This window comes from Lytechinus variegatus, chromosome 12 (genome assembly GCF_018143015.1).
Source record: "Lytechinus variegatus isolate NC3 chromosome 12, Lvar_3.0, whole genome shotgun sequence".
In the NCBI taxonomy this organism is placed as follows: domain Eukaryota; kingdom Metazoa; phylum Echinodermata; class Echinoidea; order Temnopleuroida; family Toxopneustidae; genus Lytechinus; species Lytechinus variegatus.
The window spans coordinates 20129379-20153980 of NC_054751.1; the positions used below are offsets into that span (position 1 = coordinate 20129379).

General features: G+C 37.5%; 2 protein-coding genes across 7 annotated transcripts in view; one reads left to right on the forward strand and one right to left on the reverse strand.

Annotated features, from left to right (window-relative positions):
- The window catches only part of LOC121425729 (leucine-rich repeat-containing protein 27-like), a 39361-nt gene that overhangs the window by 4735 nt on the left and 10024 nt on the right, over window positions 1-24602 (reverse strand). Inside the window, exons 7-14 of one of the 6 annotated variants that reach the window (XM_041621899.1) lie at window positions 23259-23285; window positions 19083-19220; window positions 17325-17413; window positions 16723-16740; window positions 13744-13829; window positions 12582-12658; window positions 11515-11641; window positions 9730-9792 (exon numbers count right to left, since the gene is read on the reverse strand). In XM_041621899.1, coding sequence (XP_041477833.1) covers window positions 9745-9792; window positions 11515-11641; window positions 12582-12658; window positions 13744-13829; window positions 16723-16740; window positions 17325-17413; window positions 19083-19220; window positions 23259-23285 — 610 coding nt within the window. In that variant the 3' untranslated portion in view covers window positions 9730-9744. Of the gene's footprint in view, window positions 1-9729; window positions 9793-11514; window positions 11642-12577; window positions 12659-13743; window positions 13830-16722; window positions 16741-17324; window positions 17414-19082; window positions 19221-23258; window positions 23286-24602 lie in introns of those variants that run through there. The other 5 variants (XM_041621896.1, XM_041621898.1, XM_041621897.1 and 2 more) reach the window with 5 other exon arrangements.
- On the forward strand, window positions 829-1906 carry LOC121425730. Its single transcript, XM_041621902.1, has one exon. It carries the CDS (start codon window positions 830-832, stop codon window positions 1904-1906), a length of 1077 nt encoding a protein of 358 aa, XP_041477836.1. The 5' UTR covers window position 829.

Sequence of the window (24602 nt, forward strand, 5' to 3'; positions counted from 1 at the left end):
CATCGTCTCCTGTTATATCTGAATCTTCATGTACTTCAAATTGTGAACTGTCAACTGCAACTGATGATTAAATACCTAGTGATATTGAACTGCATATAGTTTCTGCAAAGTTTCTTCATTACGCTTCAATAATCACCGATCCCATTCCCCAACACGACATGGTGGAGAACCGGCTTTAATAAAATACTTCAAATGTGCAGCTACAAAATTTGCAAACGAACTGGACACATCATATTTTAAAATTGAATCTGTGAGCAGACTACTTCAAACTACAGCAACATAAACTCAACATAAACTCGAGTCGAAAAAAAAAAAAGGAAGAACAGAAGAAATTTAAGCATACAGACGGATAGATCAGACGGACAGAACAGACGGATAGAGCAGACGGAAGACTCAGACGGAAGGACTCGAGCATACTACAAAGACAACGACGATTTCAAGCCTGAAACGAAGACACCTACGATTGCCATCACATCGAGTGACTATCAACTTAACCCTTAATTAACTAAATAAATGACTCTGACCCTTTCGCTGAATTGTGCATTGTTTAATTAATTTTGGAAGACATATTTCGGTAAGTGAAACCATTTCTCTTATTGTTCCACTGGTGAAAGAGAGTGAGTGAGAGATTGAGTTTTCAGATTGTTTATTTGCCCAGCAACAAGTAATTTTGCAACGCTTTCTGTTCGTTTTTGCCGAATCGTGATTAGATAGTAATTTAACTGTCAGGATTACTGTTAATTAGAAGTTTATCAATATTTTATATTTACGGTTCAATTCTGATAACCGAATTTGATTTTATCACTTTAATTCATTACCCTCTATAATCATGACTTCAACCAACACCTCCCGACAAACCCTACGACAAACTGACTTTCTACCATCCCGTTTCTCGGGTGATAAACTTGATAGGGACAATTCGACTGCGCACTTCTTGACTTTCGACGACTATCTAGATGCGCATGACATTGACAAAGCCGACCCCGACCAATTCCAGACAATACTGCGAACGTTTAGACGGACTTTACAAGGGCAGGCGCGACTTTGGATTGACGGACTTCAATTCAATACATATAACGACCTGAAGGATGGGTTCATAAGACGGTTTAGTCCCGCTAAATCGTCATATAGCCATGTGACAGACTTTAAAAATATGACTATGACAAATGACGAGAGCGCAGACGCGTACTTGCAAAGGTTGAGAACAACAGCAGCCTACATAGACTATGGGGAAACCCAGATTAGGCATAAGTTGTTGGATTCTTTGCCGTCGGACTGCCGCGCGACCATACTTATGACCGCCCCTGACCTGACCTCAGAAGAAATAGCGGCGAAAGCCCAACTTTTTCTAGACCTCAACCATAGACAGACTAAGCCGACCAAGGAGTTATCTTTCTCTGCTCAAGAGGAAATAGATCAATTGAAGGAGCAAATACATTATTTAAACCTCAAGACAGACAGAGACAATGATAAAAGGCCAAAATCCCCCACCCAACGACCCCCAACCCCACGACAACGCAGTGCTAGTCGTAGTGCTAGTCGCAGCGTAAGCCGCGAAAGACGACGTGACATCAGTCACGATAGACGAGACGAGCGGCGCAATGACATACAAAACAGACGAGGTAGGAGCCCCTATCGATCGGACGGACGGACAAACCGACCGCCAACACGCAGACTTACATGCAACTACTGTGGCATTCCTGGCCATATCTGGCGAGAATGTCGAAAAAGACTTAGGGACATGACGACCCCACCACCCCCCTTCCCTGACTATAATGACTACTATGCCCCTGCATACGGTAGCTATACCAACAACCAATACTACCCACCACACCAACAGCAGCCCCAATATCACCAGCCCCGCTACCAACAACCCCAAAATCAACCACGCCCACAGGATTTTTAAGACGGGAGAGAGCCAATAGCGCTCATTGTTCTTTCTCCCCGACTAAGAATAGGCCTGACAATGACATGACTTCTACTCATTTAGGGATTGACGAAGTTGACTTACAATTAACGGAACGCAACTTTACTAAGGGACGACTACCTGATAGGACAACTGCATTAATTCTTTTTGACAGTGGTGCATCCAAATCCATTATATCCGGACGACTATTGAAATCCTCTCCCTATCTCTCTAAATTGACACCAACCAAAGTATCCCCAGTTAGATTCAAGTTAGGCAATGGACAATTTCTGACATCAGACAAGGCGGTAAAATTTCGACTAGAAATTCAGGGACACAAATTTGAAATCACAGCACTAATCGCCACCAATCTTGTAGGCGTAGACCTAATATTAGGCACTAACACGCTTTCTGATTTAGATGGAACACTCCACTTCAGAAATAACAGGTTTAGGATCAAGTCAAAACACATTTCCTTTGCCCCACCGAATACAGTGATAGTTTCCCCAGGTGAGTCAACATTCCTGACTTTGCAAGGCAAGACCCCACCCCACATCCGAAACTCTGACATTGTGTTAAAGTCTAATAAATATCTATCCCGCTATTGCCCCACGACAAGCATCGTTTCCCTGCATAGAGGACGAGCTCAAGTCCTCGTAACTAACTTGACTGACAGACCTGTAACCTTCTCTAAAGGCAGACCTATAGCTTTCCTAGACACTACAAGACTAATTAATGCCACCCAAGACCTCCCAACGGACTGCTTGAACATGACAATGAATTCGGAAAACAATCTGTACACTAGACAACATGATCATGATGACTCAGTCAAACAGAATAATCTTAGGAAATACCCCCATCTTGACCCTAATGACCCCATTGCTAACATGACAGAAGATGAAATTATCCGTAAACAAATTGACCTTAATAGTAGCGTTCTCACTCCTCCCGAACAACAAGAAATAAGAAACATACTAAAGGAAAACAGAGATGCTTTCTCCTTATATGGTGAAATTTCTAGCTGTCCTGACTTTGAAGTTGACATTGAACTGAATAATGAAGACCCCTTCTTCATAAGACCATACTTCGCTACTGAGGATGGCAAGACTACCATCGAAAAGGAATTGAGCAAACTTGTCAAACTAGGAATATTAGAAATAGGCCATCAACCATACACCTCTCCAGTTCTTCTCCTATCGAAGAAGAACACATCTGAAAAGAGAGTTGTTACAGACTTTAGATTCCTGAATTCACGTATCAAAAGAAGGAATCACCCTTTCCCACTATTTTCGGAAACTCTCAAAAGAATCGGCAATGCTAACACAAAAGTACTAAGTGTAATAGATCTGAAATCTGCATTTCATTGCATCCCCCTCTCAAAATCCGCTCAAAAGTACACAGGCATTGCTTCCTATCATGGAGGAAAGCATTACTACTACAAACGACTAGCCCAAGGACTAAATGTATCCCCTGCCATTTTCCAGGCAAGAATTGATGAAATATTGGCCACTATACCCAATTCTAGGAACTTTTGTATTGCCCATCATGACGACATCATCCTTTTCAGCCCTGACAAAGAATCCCACAAGACCCATTTGACCAGTGTATTAGAAGCCCTATCAAGCAATGGTCTTAAAGTAAGCCCCAAGAAGTGTAAACTTTTTAGGAATGACGTAGAATACATGGGACACAGAATCATGATTACTCCTCAGGGAGAAGCATGTTTCAAACCAATGACAGATAGATGCAAAGCGATTGCAAATCTAGCTAGGCCCAAAACTCCAAGACAAGTCAGACGATTTGTTGGAGCAGTTAATTATGTAGCAGGATTTTTCCCCAACACACAGACTATCCTAAAGCCCCTTCATCAACTAACTAGAAAGAAGAATAAATTCCATTGGACCGATGAACATGAGAATGCCTTTAATAAGATTAAACAACTAATGACTAATCCACCCATCTTACACATGCCCCAATCAACTGGACGATTTTCGATTTATAGTGATACATCTCGTACTGCAACAGGTTCATACCTAACCCAGGTTATTAACGGAAAAGAACAAATAATCGGATATTATTCCAAAGTACTCCCAGACGCATGTAAACGTTATAGTGTGACAGAATTGGAATTGTTTGGATTGTTGATCAACGTCACAGCCTTTAAGCATTTGCTAAAAGGATGTGAATTTGATGCATTCGTTGACCACAGTTCGATAGTTCAAATTCTCAAGTCTAAGGAAGCCCCATGTACAAACAGATTAGAGAAATTGATCCTGAAATTATCCCAATACTCATTCAAGATAGGATATAAGAAAGGTACTGATTTAGTATTGGCAGACTTTCTTTCTAGAGCACCAACCACTGGTGAGTCAGAAATAGATAGAGTAATCCCAATTGCTTATTGTTTGTTTGATGAGACCGATTTGATTAACATGAACACCTTAAACCCAACCCAACAAACCGATCGTGTAGTTACTCGAGCCTATGCAAAGAAAATGGGTATCCCCATTCCTGAAATCCATCCCAAGAAACCTGACAAGTGTGAACAAACCCCTCCAAGTGCCAATCTCCCAACACAAAAGCGAGCCGACAAACCAAACCAAAACAAAACCCCATCTCTACATCCCAGACCATCTACCACTCACCGACCCCCAAGACAGGACACACCTCCTGTACGCCCACAACATGATTACCAGCCTTCCCATTCACAGAATCATGACCAAACTTTTCCTCATCCCAGACACACCCCACCTGTCCCAAACACAGAGCCCAGACTTGTTGACAGATGTAACGACACAGTTAATGACCATTATCGTGAAGTACCCAGTGAACTCTATACCCCCTCGAGACCGCTGACCTCAGAGGTACACAACATTAAGGCTAAACACATTCCAAAGCAGCAAGAACTAGACAAGATCACTGAGTTGATAAAGAGAAAGATAATTAGGGACTACAATCTACCTGTTGATTTGAGAAAACTGAAAACAGAACAAGAAACCTCACCATTCTTTAAACCTGTCTATGACTATCTTGCCCATGACATATTACCAAGTGATAAGAAGGCGGCAAAGACAGTCAAATTAAAGGCAGAAGAGTACATCCTTTGTGATGGTGTACTATTCAGACTTTTCTTTACGAAAGATGATGACTTCAGACTGCAACTTGCTATACCTGAGACTCTGACTGACACTATCATATCCCAATACCATGACAACCTGCTTAGTAATCACCAAGGGACCCAGCGTACATATTTGACAATAAGACGCAACTTCTTCATGCCAAATATGTTTGAACGAATTAACAATTACGTTAAAGCTTGCTTACGTTGCCAACAATTCCGTGGCAAGCCTGATAAGACTAGACCATTTCATACTAGGGTACCGGACTCTTACAGACCATTTGGCCGCATTAGTCTCGACTTTAAGACAATGCCGACCTCATGTACTGGATTTAGACATTTGATGGTTATCTGCGATGAAATTACAAGGTTTGTAATTTGCGCGCCTCTAAAATCGCTTGATGCTGAGACAATTTGCGAGGCACTCATCCAAAAAGTCATTTGCATTTTTGGACCACCATCATGTCTTGTGACTGATGCAGCGGCTTCCCTTACAGGTAAGCTACTTACTGCATTATGTACAACTCTGAACATTGACCGCAAGGTGATAAGTGTAGAAAATCATGGGAGTCTACACACAGAGAGACACATTCAGACCCTTTCAAACTTTCTGAAAGTTAACCTCAATCAATTTGGCACCGATTGGGTGAGATTCATTTCTACAACATGTTATGCATACAACTCATTTTCTTCCCCTCATCTTGGAAACCACAGCCCATACGAGCTAGTGTTTTGCCGAGAACCTCCTAATCTTTCCAATCTATCTTTCAACCCAATGTCTGGTCTCTCATCTTCTTATGATGAGTATGCAGAGCATCTCAAAAAGAAATTTGATCAATTGTCCAACACAATGCTGTCATTACAGAGAAAACAGCAAGAGAAACAAAACACAAAGATCTCAAATAAATTGGATAAGACCCCAATCTACTCCACTGGTCAGCTTGTTTATCTTTACAAACCGACATCATCTTCTTTGACTGCAAATTCAAAGAAAATTGCAGCAGAATGGGTAGGACCTTTAGTAGTTCATGATGTAATTGATAGAACCCATTATATTCTTGCCACAATGAAAGGAGAAATCCTCCGGGACATATTCAATTACAACAGACTCAAACCCTGCTTCATGAGAGCTTCCAATAATAAGAAAAATATCACACATATTCAGAAACTGAGAGAGGCATTAGGAAGAAATACTACTGACAAGGAACAAGGGTGCATAAACACATTAAACTTCATCGATGAAAATGATGAAAAATTGCCCGAATTCCATGTTACACCAGTAGAATGTTCCCAGATGACTAACTCAGTTGATACATCAGACTATTTGCATGCCATGACAGAAAATAATGGATTAGCTTCACCCACCCCTCTAACAAAACCAGACCTAGATAGGCAACTTGACCTCCTTATGACTTCCCCCAATAATGGACACATGAAAATACACAGAGGACGATTCAAGGACGGACAATTACAGATCCTGACATCATATGATAAAGTATGTGACGATAAACCCACAGAAATTAGGTTTTGGTGGAACATTGGAATGTATAAAGACACTGAGACATTGATCAAACAGATACTTACTGAAAGAATTATTCCTGTGACAGGTACTCCACAGAGATTTTTCAGACAATTGTATTTAATGTAAATAGTAATTGCTTAATGTTTAATGTTGTATGTGATTGAATAATATTGTTAACAATGTGTTTAATTAAGTTTAGAACGGTATATATTTTATTGAACAAATATTTATCATCTCAAGGTTGATTACCTAGATAAGTTTGAATTTATACTTGTCATATGATGATATCTATCAAGTTTGAAAGTACTTGTTTATTTTGTTCTTTTATAACATGAATAAGGAAAGATATTCTCCAACAGGATAGGAATGATGGTAATGATTGAATTCTATGTTGATTGCTTCATTTGAATGAAGTACATAATGGGCCTTCCTAACATAGAGAACTGTCAATTCTAGAGCGCACCTGTTAACTTTCCGCTAATTATCATGTTGATCAGATGCTAAGATTTATATAGCATACAATTTTTTTCTTGTTATTACTGTTATTGCTTGAACTAATTTAGTGTTATAGTTAGAGTGAAATTGATCTGTATTCTTCATTAGATTGAAGGAGTTTGTACTATGTAATTAATGAGCATTGATTTAATAATATTTGCTGATTGTTACAAAGTGCATAAGTCTGCACATGAGTTGATGTATATAGTATCATTATTGGTTGATCAGTTGATTAATTTACTTTATTTCAATATTTTTTTGTGAATGTGTTCGATGTGTTAGTTATATCTTTACTTTAAGTTGAAATTAGTTAAGATGTAGTATGAATTCAATCCTCTTAGTATAAATAGTACGTGTGAGAGAGAGTGAAAGTACAGTGGACAATTGAGAAACACTATTCTGGTTTCACTCACTTTTCAAAATATCCTTTGTAATCCATTTGTATACATTTTCCCAAATGAGAGGAGCCTCATTTTCCAAAGAAAGGGGATGTTATGTAGTATTAATATAACTTCCTGTTATCCTTTCAGTCATTCACCCTCACTTGTTTACAAACTCCCCCAATGCCATCTTAGAATCCCAAAACCCCCAATACCATTTAACTGCTAAGCCTTGACCATAAAAAGACCAACCCTCAGTGACGTCAGCTAACTTCATGGAAGAAGTATGACTCACACTCCAGCCCCAGTCACTTGCACAGAGCATCACCACACCCCTTATACCAGAGAAAGTTTGATAGACAGTGACCTGTAGACCAATCAGAATAAGTTTAGATCACTCCCACCTTTAATAGTTACACCCCAAAACAAATGATATAAATAAGACTTCTTGATTATTAAGAGAGAACACCAACGATAGAAGACTAGACCCACACTCATCCAGATAGACTGACTGACTTCAAGACTTAGACGTCCATCGAATAGAATATTAACTTCACTCCAAATCTTAACCTTATACTTCAAACTATTATATTCATCGTCTCCTGTTATATCTGAATCTTCATGTACTTCAAATTGTGAACTGTCAACTGCAACTGATGATTAAATACCTAGTGATATTGAACTGCATATAGTTTCTGCAAAGTTTCTTCATTACGCTTCAATAATCACCGATCCCATTCCCCAACACGACACTTTGACCTTGGTCATGTGACCTGAAACGCGCACAGGATGTTCAGTGATACTTGATTACTCTAATGTCCAAGTTTAATGAACTAGACCAATAAACTTTCAAAGTTATGATGGTAATTCAACAGATAACCCCAATTCGGCCAAAGTTCATTGACCTTTGACCTTGGTCATGTGACCTGAAACGCGCACAAAATTTTCAGTGATGCTTGATTACTATTGTGTCCAAGTTTCATGAATCAGATCCATAAACTTTCAAAGTTATGATGGGAATTCAACAGATATCCCCAATTCGGCCAAAGTTCATTGACCCTAAATGACCTTTGACCTTGGTCATGTGACGTGAAACTCATGTAGGATGTTCAGTGATACTTGGTTAACCTTACGTCCAAGTTCCATGAACTAGGTCCATATATTTTTTAAGTTATGATGACATTTCAAAAACTTAACCTCAGGTTAAGATTTCGATGTTGATTCCTCCAACATGGTCTAAGTTCATTGACCCTAAATGACCTTTGACCTTGGTCATGTGACATGAAACTCTGTTAGGATGTTCAGTAGTACTTGATTAACCTTATGGCCAAGTTTTATTAACTAGGTCCATATACTTTCTAAGTTATGACGTCATTTCAAAAACTTAACCTCAGGTTAAGATTTGATGTTGACGCCGCCGCCGTCGGAAAAGCGGCGCCTATAGTCTCACTTTGCTTCGCAGGTGAGACAAAAACAGTATAAAAAGAACCACCAAAAAATGTGCATCCAAAAAAAAAATCACAAGAAAAAATAGAAGGGATAATAAATTATAAGTTAAATGTAACTTATAAACAGAATTCAAAGGCCAAATAATGCAACCTATTTACATTATAACACATATACAAAACATACATGTTAATATGACATCCTTCCATCAATACACTGTACACCTATATAGAGCTTTTATTACCAGAAATCAAAATAACCTTGATTTTAACAAAATACCAATAAGTAATTAATGTTGAATAGAGAAATAAAAAAATGTCTGAAGCAAACTGAAGTACACGGCAGAAAATAACAAATAGAAGAAATAGAATTAATAGAACTACAAACTTGACAAGCAAATTGTATACTACTTTCAGACTGATCAAGCAGGAGAGTAGACCCACAACGTAATACAGCAAGTGGTCCTCTAAAATACCGCTTTGCATTGTGGTCTTTTCAATTATTTTGCTTCTTACACTGGTTCTTGATATCAAGTACGAAAACCATTCCAGAAGTTCTTGTGGTTGAAAAAAAATATGTTTGTCGAGACGTATGAGTATAGTTCCAAATTTCATTTTACATTTTACCCAATAGACTAACTAATTTTCAAAGAAACAAGAGCGATCAAACTCCTTGATCTCAAGCTACTATAGAACCACTGGAAAAATTTGAGAGATTGGCCCAAGATAAAACACTGCAGTATGCCTCTATTCAATATTATCCTCAAGAGTTTTGTGCCCAGTGATAGAAGGTAGAGTAGAGCATAAGGGATAGAGTTCACAGAAGCAACAGATCTTGACAGGCAAGCAAAACAGGTTTCAAAATCAGGTTTACCATTTCACAAGGGTTTTAGCTGGGTAATAGTGAGCTTTGCCAATGCTCTTAACTGGTGAGGTATATGAAATATAGAATTTGTTAGTAGCATCTATCGACATCATGATTTTCACCAACATTATTGTCATCATCATAATTGCCACCATTATCATCATTTTCATCACCTTCAATCACCACCACCACTGCCGCCGCCACCATCGTCATCGTCATCACCATCACCACCACCATCATCATCGTCCTCATCATCATCATCATCCCAACCACCAGCACCATCGTCATCATCATCCCAACCACCGCCACCACCACCATCATCATCATCATCCCAACCATCATCACCACCACCTCCATCATCATCATCATCCCAACCACCACCATCATCGATATCATCATCATCCCAACCACCACCACCATCATCATCATCATCATCCCAACCACCACCACCATCATCATCATCCCAACCACCAAAATCTTCGATATCATCATCCCAACCACCACCACTATCATCATCATCATCCCAACCACCATCATCATCATCATCATCATCCCAAACCATCATCATCATCATCCCAACCACCACCATCATCGATATCATCATCATCCCAACCACCACCATCATCATGATCCCAACCATCACCACCACCATCATCATCATCATCATCATCCCAACCATCATCATCATCATCATCCTAACCACCACCACCACCATCATCATCATCCCAACCACCATCAACATCATCATCCCAACCACGACCACCATCATCATTTTCATCATCTTCACTGTCATTGTTATTATCATCCAAATCAAAATAACCAGATAGTATCTTGTGCACAGGATATGTAATAATATCCTAGGACAGTCACCTTCAAACTTTCACGTTAATTCAAAATTTTTAATTCCAAGCTTAAGAATCTATAGATAATACATTTTTAAGTAGTAGGTCTTTAACACAGGTTTGGATCCATGTTTGAACATATCAATATCTGCCATTGATTTTTTTTTTTAAAGTCTGGAGAAAGTTGTTTCTTCAGCATCTCTTTCACTTCACTGAATATCTTGGATTTTACACATGAATGTGTGTCGAGGAGAACATCCCCTGACTGTGAACAAAGATTTCAACTCAGCTAATCCAATGAATGCACTTACAAACAATAGTATTAAAGGATTTTGAACAAAATGAGAGCATTTATTGGCAGCTACAAAGAGACTATGTAGGATCAGAGTCACATGTTCACATTGTACATAAGACAGGTGCCACATGCTCCCATTGCTACTTGAGAGAAGTCATATGTTCGAATTATCTATATTGATTTAGAGAGCGGTGTTGGCTCAGAGAGCGTTGTTGGCTCAGTCGGTAACGCGTCTGCCCGTCGAACCAAAGATCGTGGGTTCGAGTCTACCCCGGGCAGATGACTGAAGCCAGTGCGTTGTGTGTAAACGTCTCTCCCATGTTTCATAGATGCAGGCTATGTTACAATGGAAAACACTCCGTCCCTCGGATAGGACATTAAATGGAGGCCCCGTGTAGAGGAGAGTCACCACCTTTGCACGTTAAGAACCCACTGCACTCTTCGTATAAGAGTAGGGGGAAACCCCGGGTGTAGTGGTCCACCTGCATTTCCCCCAATCAGTTATATCGGGAAGAGAGACCTGTGGGTCATAGTGATTCAGTTCGCTTTTCGCCTCCCAGGCACAGGTGACGCCAAACAAATAATAATTGATACCAATCCTTACCCCCAAATCTTACACTTATACTGATTACCTAGCATCTCTTACCTCTGCTAAATCTTTTTGCGCTGCTTCTTTCTCCATTGTTGGGTTTCCTCGAGGTCTTGATTTTCTTTCTTGTACTCTCTGAGTGTGTTCTTTAATCTTATTGATCAGCTGCCTATCTCGTTCCATCCTTTGAAGAAGAAAACAAAATCAGAGTTTGCATTGGGGTGTATGGCCATTTTGCAAGCAAGCTGAAACAAAGACTTTGCATGCACATGCATTATAAACATCTAGTTTTTGCTCATATTTCATAATAATAATTATGTGAATTTGTATGCATCATGTGTATATCTGTCTATTACTGCTTTTACAGAGAACTCCATGAATAAATATCACAAGTTTATTTACGACTAAAGGATTATTTCCATAAGCTTGGCAGTTGTCTTGAAAAATATCAAGGAAGAACTTTAACAGAATCTTTCAACATACACAGATCAACAGACAGGTAATGTGGAATTTTTGTCTCCCCTGCATAACAGAAGCGAGTCATATAGGCATCGTATTTCCAACAGTGGCAGCAGCAGCATCGTCAACATTGAAATCTCGGTTAAGATTTCAATTTTCAGGCAAGACAAAATTTTGTCTAATGTCCCTATTTTAGACTGTCTCCCAATTTTCCCCCACTTTCTTGTATTTCAGGGTTGACAGGTGTGCTTTATCTTACCTTATCATCAGAAAACTCAATGCAGAATTAAAATCTACATGTACTAAAACCTATTCTTTGTCCCAATCACAACATAAGACCTAAGCTCCCAAATGTTAAAGTGTATGGTCAAGTAACTGTATAACCCATGCCTTGTGTGATTTGAATTAAAAAAAATACTATTAAAACTGCAAAGACAGAAGTCAGAAGGAATTATAGGGGAAACTGGTCAAAATCACAGAAAATTACTTCTATTCTGTTCATTTTTATCGCCTGAAAGGAACATAAATAAATCATCAAGTCTAGGATTCTCACCGAAACCAGTTTGAATGTAAAAACATTTTAGTAAAAAAAAATATACATGATACCTGGTATATTGAATCATATCATGTGCCTACTTGAAACAAATGAGAGAAGAAGCACTTACTTGGTTTGGTCTATTCTTCTTTGTTCATCAGGGGTGATCATATTCTTCAATGCTTCATGCTTATTCTTGACTTCCACCTGTAATCAAAGAAAAACAGAAAGTTATGCATCCTCACATACAGTGGTGCCCCAAAGTTACAGAACCCCACCAGAAAATGAGCATACCAAAAGTTTCAATTTCTGCCATGTTATAGATATTTATTTGTGAAGTCATGTGATAAAATATTACATCCTATGATGTTTGTTCTACAAGCAATATACAGAGCGGGGGGGGGGGGGGCACTTCCTTTGACGAGTGGATACCATGCGCAATCATGGGGTCTCGAAAAGCACCCTAAACACGTATTTTCCATACCCTAAACAAGTATTGGCATTTGAAACCCTACCCTTAACAAGTATTGGAAGCAAAATGATTCTCTATTCCGTGAAATGAATCCCTAAACAAGTACAGCAATGCTGTCATGGGTCCGTCAGTCGTTGCGGTTTTACCTTTACACACCATTTGGTTTATACGGCCCCACCTTCCACACCTTGCGCACTAAACACGTAGTGTTAGGGCAAAAAGCATATCTTTTATATTTTTATAAAACATTTTAATTGTTTTATCATCCCCGCAAATTTGACCCTAAAGCTTTCCTAGCGAAATAGATACCCTTTTTTCATTATTTTGGTGCTTTTGACACCCTTACCACGCTACGTACGTAACGTGCCCTATCTTGAAAAAGACATCTTTTTACATGTTTTTTGGTCGCGCATGGTATCCACTCGTAAATGTCCATGTAAGTGGCCCCCCCCCTGGAATACAGAATGAAGGAGTGCATTTTGTGGTGGAGTTCACTAACTTTTGGGTACAACTGTACATGTAAGACAATTATTGAACTCTAGGCATACATTAAAATTTTCTCAGGAACTTTGTTCACTCATTCCTTACCCTGCAAAAAATGTTCACTTCTCTAACTTCCCTTGCTGTACATGAATACATTTAAAAAATATATAAAAATAAAACTGTAATATGGGTTCAAATAATGCGGTTCTAGTAGGTTCAAGAGAAGCAGTGGTTAAATCACTGAAAAGGCTACCCTGGGTAAACAATAGATATAATTGCATTTATAAAACTAATATATTAGAAGTTGAGAAGCTTTAGGAGAGATTTTCCTACTGACCTTGATCATATCCTCTCTATTCATCATTTTCATATAATTTGGGTTCGTATCGTATGGCATCTTCAGTTCAGGGTCAACAACAAAACCTAAAAATACAAGATGAATGAAAACAAGAATAACTGAAAACGTAGGTTTTCAATTGATTATTTTGAAATGAATGATTAAATACACGTGCGAATAAATGTAAATGGTTTACTTCCCTTCCACAGTAAATAAACAACAAAATGTGGTAAGACACATACATGAAACCATTGATCATACTAAAAAATTTACAGGGAAGATGGTGTGCTACCTGCAGGACGAATATTGCAGCTAATATTATAATAAACACATAAAAATCATGTTTCATGATGCGATGAGTTTTAGTTGCAAAATATTTTAACTAAAGTGAATGTCAAAATACTTTCAAATGTTGAGGGACAGTTGAATGAGGTTAACTTCATTTTAAGACAAGGCAGCATGAGACTGTGTCTATTGGGGGGATATGACCTCAAAACAAGTTTGATATATTTTCAAAATGAAAAAAAATGTGAAGTAACACATCCTACATCTTCTTCTTTCCACACCTTCTTCCTTTTTTATCCTTTTCTTTTCCCCGTCTCTAATTGTTATTTTTCATTACTTTAAAAAATCATGGGGGATATGGTTATCCTCCTGCCTGCAGTGCCAATTCTTCATTTACATGAAATACTCGGATTACAAGTGATTTAGATAGCTTGCCTGTAACCAGGGTCCTGTCTTACAAAGAGTTGCGATTGGTCCGATCGATCACAACTATGGAAAGCCAGCAACATCAATATCTATAACATACATGTTTGTTCAAAATATTTTGTAGAAATGACCTATATTCATACATACACTGTTTTCTTGACAAATCAGTATGGCTTCTCTTTGTTTTCAAAGGACATTGAGCAAATTGCCTAAAGAAAAAATTATGACAATGATGTTTTTCCATATATTTGAGATTGATCGGATCAATTGTAACTCTTTGTAAGACGGGGCCCTGAAATGAAAAAAATATATATATCTGACATGCCATGTTGTGAACTGTCAAAATACAATGACAAGACAATTTTGACGTGTAACTTAAAACCTGGGGGGTCATTGATAAATCATATTCACCATTTAAATATTTGTTGGTGATTACATAGCGTGTAAAAAAGGTTCACCAGTCATTCTTAAAGTCACTCTTAACTTACGAACAGCTTTATGAAACACCCACCTGAAGTAAATGCAATATTTTTTATTGCATCTGTCGCAAAGAAAAAGTTCAATTCAAAATTGTAAAGTGCATTGCAGTGAAAAAAATGAAAAAAAAAATGCAGGGGGCAAGTGTCAAAGTGCAAATCCCCCCCCCCCCCCCACTCCACCCCTTTCACATCAACCACACAAAGACTTGAGCTCTCCTATAAAACTCAACTTTTATTGCAGAGATTAATACCCATAATGTGTAACACGGGCATATTTCTGCCAATACTGCGATGACACAGTTACTGCTTCTCCGCAATCACTTAGTTGAATCGACACATTCAATATTATCAACAACAATAATAGTATTGGTAGCAATGACAGTAACGTAAAAAAAATTAAATAATTAGGAATGACAAATTATTACAACAATAATGATAAAAAAATATCAACTCAGTCTCACCATCACTCAGTGATAAAAAAAACTATGCAACAATCAAATTCAGTGAAAAGGTGAAAAAAAAAACATGATGGAACTAAAAAGTTGGAACTATTATTATAAAAAAATAAAATTTGATTATCAAATAATTCCAAACAAAACATCAAAACAGGCGTATCTGGTTGCTGAATGGCTGATAAAACCCTGATACCAAGTTTGGAAAGTGCACAGATTTGAGAAAGTATCAATTATTAGCCAACTGATGTTTAAATATTCAACATCTATCCGACAAGAATGTGCAAATATGACAAACCTAAATTATAGCTCCTCACTTTGCGAACTTCAAGAAATGTTAGAAAATCACAGTAATTACTAGGTTACACATGCTGCAGCTATAGCAAAACTCAACTGATATCGTATACATCATGCAGGGAAAGTTTTCTATGTTTTTTTTAATTAAAGAATGGGCTGGTATCCAATTCAATATGCAACCTAGAATATAATAATAATTGACTGCAGAACATAACAAGTGGAACACCCCAGCAGTCTCGCCTGCATTACGTAATTCAATATAGCAGTAGTGCTGACTTTGAAAACAGCTATTGAATAATTATTCACAAAAGAAAACACTCATATGAAAATAAAAATACTATGTCCATTGACCCAAGATGACCTTTGACCATGATCATGTTACCTAAGAAGTGTGCAAAACATACTTGATTACCCTCATGTCTATGTTTCATGAACTGCATGTGTACTAGATCCTTAAACTTTCTGACTTAAGATGCCCATTTAACAAATATCCACCAACACAGCCACAGCTCATTAAATGACCTTTGATATTGGTCATGTGAACTGAAATGTGCACAGAATATTCAGGGATACATGGTTACTATTTATGTCCAAGTTTCATGAACTAGATCCATAAATTTTTAAAGTTATGATGAAAATTCCACAAATACCTCCCAACATTATCCAAGTTCATTGACCCTAGTAAATGACCTTTGACCTTGGTCATGTGACCTGAAACTCAGGCAGGATCTTCAGTGATACTTGATTAACCTTATGTACAAGTTTCATGAACTAGGTCTATATACTTTCTAAGTTATGATGACATTTCAGAAACTTAACCTTGGTTGAGATTCCAATGTTGATGACGCTGCTGTCGCCATCAGAAAAAGCGGCACCTATAGTCTTGCTATGCTATGCAGGCGAGACAAAGACCATTCGTCTTAAATTTGTACACTTGTATGTTCCAAAATTTGTCAAGTTTATAATAATTAGAACAGCAACAAAATGTTAACTTGTTAATAAGAAAAAAAAAGAAAAGCAGCATCAGAAATTCAGATTACCCTGTTTCCATCCAAGACCTAAGTAAACCAATGTAATCAAAATGAGAGAGATAGGGAAAATCTAAAAGGGGTAAATCGCAAACATAAAGACATACAGATATACAAATGAAAACATTGATTTATAAATCAGAGACAGTTGCGATCTATTACGGAAATTTTTTAGTCTATAGCTATGAGATGCATCAAGTAGGTTAATTACACATGCATGTTGTTAATGAAATAATTGAGAAACTAGGGAATTAATGTTGGGCATGAAACAGGAAATATATTTAAATTATGTAGGTTAATTAATTATACATGTACATGCATTACGCTGTTAATGAAATAAAAAGAAAAAAGAGACTTAAATGTTTGTTTTCATATAAAGGAAAATTGAAATGAATTATGGTCTGTTATTTTGCACACTTATATGACTACATGCATACACTACTATAATAAAGAAGAGCATGATTTGAAAATTTGCTTAATTGTTTGGTGTACATTAGTACAAAGGTATATTGTAGGAATGATTTAGCAATATATGAGGGTTTGAACTTGTGACCTTTGTATCTCCTGTCGAAACCATCCCCCACCCCCATAAAACTACAAGATGACCAACTTACCTTGCTGAGCATTTTTAACAGCCCTGATGTAATGCTTCCGCTGCATATCTTTCGTCTCCTGCCTCCAGTCTTCCAAGAGCTGCTGGTCTCTGTTACCATAGAAACCAAAGAAAGAATGTAAAAGAGAATTAGAGGGTGACGACAACCTAAGCGGTGATGATCATAATGCTGATGTGGAAGAGAAAAAAATGATGATTATGATGATGATGGTAAGGATGGTGGCGATGATAATATTGGTGATTGTCTAAATTAAATGATGATGATGATGGCGGTTATGGCAATGATGATACTAATGATAAAAGATAACAAGGATAATGATGATGATGTTGATAAAGATTATGATGAAGAGGACGGCAGTCATTATTAACAATTTTTCTCAAAATATTACTTTCAATAATAAGTTGAATATGGTGGTATCAAAAGCCAAGGTTGAATTTCATAAAAATTTTACAATGTAAAGGAATTTTTATTCAAAAAGTCACTAACACTCTGGTGAAGCGTTGGCCCTTTGACAGCCCCCTCCCCCTAAAAAAAAAGAACTTTGCAAATTATTTTTTAAACATTAATGCATATTTCAATGCTTTCACTGAAAAAGATCAGGGAATAAATGTACAGTTTTAGCAAAGGGTGCTAAGTTCATGCTTGTTGCTTTAAGACCATGCATCATTCAAATTAGCTCTCAGCATACTTAAATTGAAATACATAACCTATAATGGTCTAATGAATACCATTGCATCCTGGTGGGTGTTTCATTAAGCTGTTTGTAAAGTTACGCAAGACTTTATGCACGGCTGGTGACCTTTCTTGTGCCACACTATCCCTATGTCACTCACTTCGCACCTAAGATCATGTTCCAGTTGGGCGTAAAGTTGTGCGTAACTTTACGAACAGCTTTAAGAAACACCCACCTGGTGTATAGCTTGCTTGTCCATATGGAGAGATATCTTGATATCTCATTGGAATCATGTTTGATCTTTGTAATGAAATAATGAGTATCACACCAGTGCATTGAATGGCAGGAAAATCGCTCTATAATAATCGTCGCCCGCACCACGGACCGTCCTCGTGGAATAGATACAGTGCGCTATCAAACCTCGCGATTTCACCACGAACCGTCCTCTCTGTTACCATGCCCACTGTGGTGGGGTAAATAATTCACTTCAAGAAAATATAAAGATACAGGATGAAACTTTGGAACCTAAACTATCGAACGAAGACGACGGCAAATAATTTGCTTTTCTTGTAGGTGCACTTTTTGCTGGTTTTAAAAAGCTTTTCTTTAAATGCGTTTTCTGCAAAACTAACTTCCGTATCGAAGTGCGCAGAGAGGACGGTTCGTGGTGCGTGCGACGATATAATAACAATTACCAAACGGTTAAGGTTTTTAAAGACATCAATAAATCAGGATTCATGTGCCCATATTCTTAACTCTGAATAAGATAAATATTTAATTTTGATCTAAATATAGGAAGCCAAATGTTCACAAATCTCAAATAGTAGATTAGTTTAACATCACATTTGACATTCAAATCTTTCATTACTGACTGGGAATATGCAAATCAGTTTTCTTCACCATAACCATGAGGAAAGAGTTAAATGAGCATAAGAATCTACAGAGTAAACAAAGTTTCATCAATTTTGGCGCCCCATAATCTTAGCACTGACTCTGACCATACTCTAAGTTAAACTGTACTTCAGAATAGAGCCCATGAGAAATCAATCATATCCTTCAAAGAAGACCCTAAATCAATGACCTACTTTCTTTTCTGTTCCATCACAAGCTGTTTCTGTTTGAGCTGAGCCAGCTTGGCCAGTCGTCTCTCTTCCGCCATCTTGGCTTGCACTGGGTCAATGGGAGGAGGGTGAATCTTCTTCTGCTTCTGTTTCTTTTTTCTCCTGTGAAAAACCCCAAAGTTGGTAGAAATCTATTAGAATTGACAAAGTTATGATAGATTCAGGACCCAGTTTCATAAACACAATTATTCTATTGTACATACAGTCAAACCTGTGTATAGTGGCCACTGTAGACAGGTACAGTGGCCATCTTGGATTTACCATGTATTGCAGATACTGTACAATATACTGGATACACATGCACAGTATATATTTTTAATATTGCATTCATGTATCTATTTGAATCCGCTATCTATGTTGATTGTATAACTAATATTTCAAAAGAATATGTGTTAAGATGCATCTGCAAGTGCAAAGACTAGCTATCAAACTACTGTCATAGTCCTAAGTTGCGATGAAGCTGATTTTTAGTGGCCGCTACAGAGGGAGGGATATTGAACGAGGGATGCAAAATGAGTATAGACAGGGTCTACAACACATGAATTTCTTGTGGGGTAATTTTAAGTGGTCACTATAAGCAGGTGGCCACTATAGACAGGTGACCACTAAGACAGGTTTGACTGTAATTACAATGGAATCCTTGATTTTAATGAACCCTGTCACGATGATAATTACCATATAGTTCACAAAGTTGTAACTCTTTATGAAATGGAGCCTTGGTTAAAAGACAAGTCCACCCCAACAAAAACTTGATTTGAATAAAAAGAGAAAAATTCAACAAGCATAACACTGAAAATTTCATCAAAATCGGATGTAAAATAAGAAAGTTATGGCATTTTAAAGTTTCGCTTATTTTCAACAAAATAGTTATATGAACGAGCCAGTTACATCCAAATGAGAGAGTTGATGACACCACTCACTCACTATTTCTTTTGTAATTTATTATATGAAATATGAAATATTTTTATTTTCTCGTCATTGTCATGTGAAATGAAGTTTCATTCCTCACTGAACACATGGAATTCCATTATTTTAACATTTTGTGCTTCAGGCAAGGAGGTCCTAATAGTCAAATTCGTAAAAATTGAAATATTGTATAATTCAAACAATAAAAAACAAAAGAAATAGTGAGTGAGTGACATCATCGACTCTCTCATTTGGATGTAACTGGCTCGTTCATATAACTATTTTGTTGAAAATAAGCGAAACTTTGAAATGTCATAACTTTCTTATTTTACATCCGATTTTGATGAAATTTTCAGCATTGTGCTTGTCTGATTTTTCTCTATTGATTCAAATCAACATTTTTCTGAGGTGGACTTGACCTTTAAGATCATTCACTATGATGTTAGATGGAAGTTTGTTTTTCTTTCTATTTGATGCTCTATATATTATTACATTACTTCCAAAGTTAAATATATTTGATATATGTTTGAGCAAAAAAAAAAAAATATTTTAAACAAGTATAATAAAATAAGGATATGTCAGCCCACACAAAATTTATATGGTTTTCTCCAGTTCAGAGGAAGCTGATTTGATGGAGAGATTAGCGCTAGCCAGGGATGTACTCGAGGCCGCTACTTCTGAGTCACAAGGCCGTCAGAGAAACCATTCTCCTACGGAATTGGTACACGTGACTTGGACTGAAGCCTCTAAAGGCCGGCAAAATATTGCCTTGACTGCATCCCTGTCTTATAAAGAGTTTCAATTGATCTGATCAACCTCAATTATGGAAAGCCAGCAACACCCACATCTAAAATGCATGTTGGTTCAAAATATTTTAGATGTGACATATATTCATAAATTCCTTATTTCCTTAACAATTTGGTGTGTTTGCTTGTGTTTACAAAGGACATTTTGCAAATTTCCTGTAGAAAAAATTATGATACTGATGGATTTCCATACAGTTATGATTGATTGGATCAATTGTAACTCTTTGTAAGATGGGGACCTGGTGTTAGCTTTGACTTGGAGTGGAAAAAATAGAGGTGATTCTTGGAAAGTCGCTATGAAGAAGACTATGGTGATGTCTTAGGGGGTGTTGCAAGAAAATATTTGCGATTAACTGCAAACATTCTGTTGCAATTTTACAACTGATAGATCAATATAAGCTGTAGCAAATCGGATTAAACTTCTTGTTTCAAGGAGCAGATTAGCAATCAATCACTAATTTGCAAGTAACTGCAAGACATATGATTAATTTAGGGACCAAATTATACTTGCGATTAATTGCAAGTTTCTTGCAACACCCCATTAGTCATATATCGTTAATACCCCTTTCAGTAACTTGCCGGCCCGGGCCAGGCCCAGGCTAAGTCGTAAAATTTTGAGTTTATGAATGGCGCGGGCCAAAATAGCCCGCGCCAGGCCCGGGCTATTTTGGTGCTGCTTTTATCAGCACCAGACCAGCGCCAGGCCCGCACCAGGCGCCGACCAAAGAGTTTATGAACGGATAGCAGCACCAGGCCCCGGCCAAAATTCCTCACACGGTCAAAGGTCACACAATTCTGGCTGTGCCTCCGCATCGCGTGTACATCAAATTTACCGCGCGAATATTCAGCGAATACGGAGCACTTCCGCTCTGTATATGGCGTGTTCAGCTACCATGACAGTTTGCCCTTACGTGCCCGAGTTTTTGAATGGGTGATCGTAAAAGTGGCGCGGCTCTGCTATAGTTACTGAAAGCATTTTTTATCGCTTGGTGCGGACTATTTTAGCGCGGGCCTGGTACGGACCCAAAAATCATGAGTTACTGAAAACAGTATAAGATGATGAAATGAAACATGTAGAGATATTCCTCAAAATGAACACAGCACACATGATATACATGTAGAAACAAGAGATCAGAGTTACCAATGCTTAAAGTGCGTTCTAGCTAAACATGATTCAGCAAGCAGTTTTATAGGTTACTAGGGTCCCGTAATACAAAGGTTAGCAATTAATCTGTAAATGAACTGGCCTATCAAGATCATCGTTGTATGCACATTTTCCTTAGTAGACGGACTAGGAACCAATCAGAATTGTTCTTTCAAATTAGCGATTAATCACTAACCTTTGTGTTACGGGGCCCAGATTTATGAATTTGATTCACGATTGATCACAACCCTATCTTTGCCAACCATGCTTGATATCATTCATTTCATGAAATGATAGATGGAGCAAATATTGAACAGCAAACTAAAAAAGTCAGATCACTCCATTGTCGATTACAACATAAATACAGAATATTTGCAGTTTGGCACAGAAATTTCACAAATTAGAAAAAGTAGAAAGCATTCAGTTTTTATCATTCTCAAACCAAAAAAAAATTGTAGCATCATTTTATTCTTGAATAAAAAAAATATTTGCTATTCTAATTAAAGTCTGACAAAAAAATCAAGAATGTGATAGTGCTTAAATGATGCAAATGCCAAACAAACACACATACATACACCCAGAATCCTCCATTATTACTGTTGTGTTGACAGGCTAATATCAAATGAGGTGTTGGTGCTGAGAGTGCGAAACTACCAATAAGACTATAACATAGAATGTACAGAAAATATAATAATCCCATCAGGTTCTGTGCTGCTAGTTTTGCCCTTACTGAAACCAGTTTCCAACACCAAACTTGAAATCATCCAAAGCAATTAACATTTAACACTAACTTTATTTCAGGTGTCATGTGGCTGGTGTTAGTTTTGCCCTAACACAGAAACCATTTTAAAATCAAACTTTCAACACCAAAACGGCAATCACCAAATGCAAGAAGCACCAAACACCAGTTTCATTTCAGGTGTGATGGTGTACCTGGTGCCCTTACACCAGAACCAGCTTTCAACATCAAACTTGACTTCATCCCAAGCAATAAAGCATTTCCATTGAAAAAAAGAAGAGTGAGGTGATACTAGTTGTGAGTTTGAACAGGATGAACTGCTTTCATAATGCAACAATATCAAAGATTGTCTCCCTATTTATTTAAATAATACAGCTTGTGATAAGCTCTAAATCTATATGAGCATTCTGATTAAGTGCAATCAAAGAAGAGATTTGAAAGGTGTTGTCTGAAGACCCTATTCTTGAAAACAATAATCCTCAAGCGTGTAATATGTTAGTCATTATAAAATAAACATGTAATTGATGGTGAAAAAAGAACCATACCTTCTTCCTGATGATATTTGTCTCATGCTGGGGTAAATAAGGAAATCAGATTAATGTACACATGCACCAAAGAAAATGGGGAATTCGGAATGCACACCATGATATAGGAAAGGGATATTGCCACTTGGTCTAAACCCGCTTGGTCTAAACAATGCACACCATGATATAGGAAAGGGATATTGCCACTTGGTCTACTTTCCATTTGGCCACATCCCTTATGGTCTAAACAATGCACAACCTGATATAGGAAAGGGATATTGCCACTTGGTCTTAACCCGCTTGGTCTAAACAATGCACACCATGATATAGGAAAGGGATATTGCCACTTGGTCAAAACCCACTTGGTCTACTTTCCATTTGGCCACATCCATTATGGTCTAAACAATGCATACCTTGATATAGGAAAGGGATATTGCCACTTGGTCTAAACCCGCTTGGTCTACTTTCCATTTGGCCACATCCATTATGGTCTAAACTATGCACACCATGATATAGGAATGGGATATTGCCACTTGGTCTACTTTCCATTTGGCTACATCCCTTATGGTCTAAACCCACTTGGTCTACTTTCCATTTGGCTACATCCCACATGGTCTAAATATGCTTTGTTTACAACCAGTTTGTCTATCAACCACTTGGTCCAATTGACACTTAGCTCATAAATCATTTTTGTTTAATTGTCAGTTTGGGCTATTGGATATCCACTTGGTCTAATGCCATTTAGTTTATATGATTAGATGAAAACCAAATTTTCTTTTGACAAAGTGTGAAAATGTAATTAGACAAAGTGGAAATAGGACCATTTGATCAAAGTGATAGTAAATCAAGTGGGTTTAGCTGATCTAGTATCAGAAGAACCGAGTATAAGACCATCTGCTAATTGACTAAATTGATACAAACCCATAGTAAATATTAGGTCACACATCCATCGTTTATGAGTATTCTAATGATTCATATCATTTACACTGCTTATGTTTCACTCTTATATTGGTTTCATAATAGGATCGGAGCACCGGATTAATAATTGAATGTGAACAGGGCAAGGGGTGGGATTAGGCAATATTAAGTCGGTTTGTAAAGTTAGAAAGGGGATGGGATGAAAGACAAATTATTCCTATAAATCTTCAATTATTTACCAGAGTACAAAATAAATAACGATGAAACTTATCTAGAAAATGCAACGCATGCTAATATTTTGAGGGTTTTTTTGTTAATGAGAGTATTGATTCTGTAAAATCTTTTTCTATACTCACTATGATTCATGAGCAAAAGAATCATTTGTTAATTGCTGATGTGGTTTACGGTACACCATTTGTTAATCACTCATAAGTATAAACATTTCAC

Coding starts and splice junctions, on each gene's coding strand:
- LOC121425730 (XM_041621902.1), top strand. CDS start 830: ATGACTTCAACCAACACCTCCCGACAAACCCTACGACAAACTGACTTT.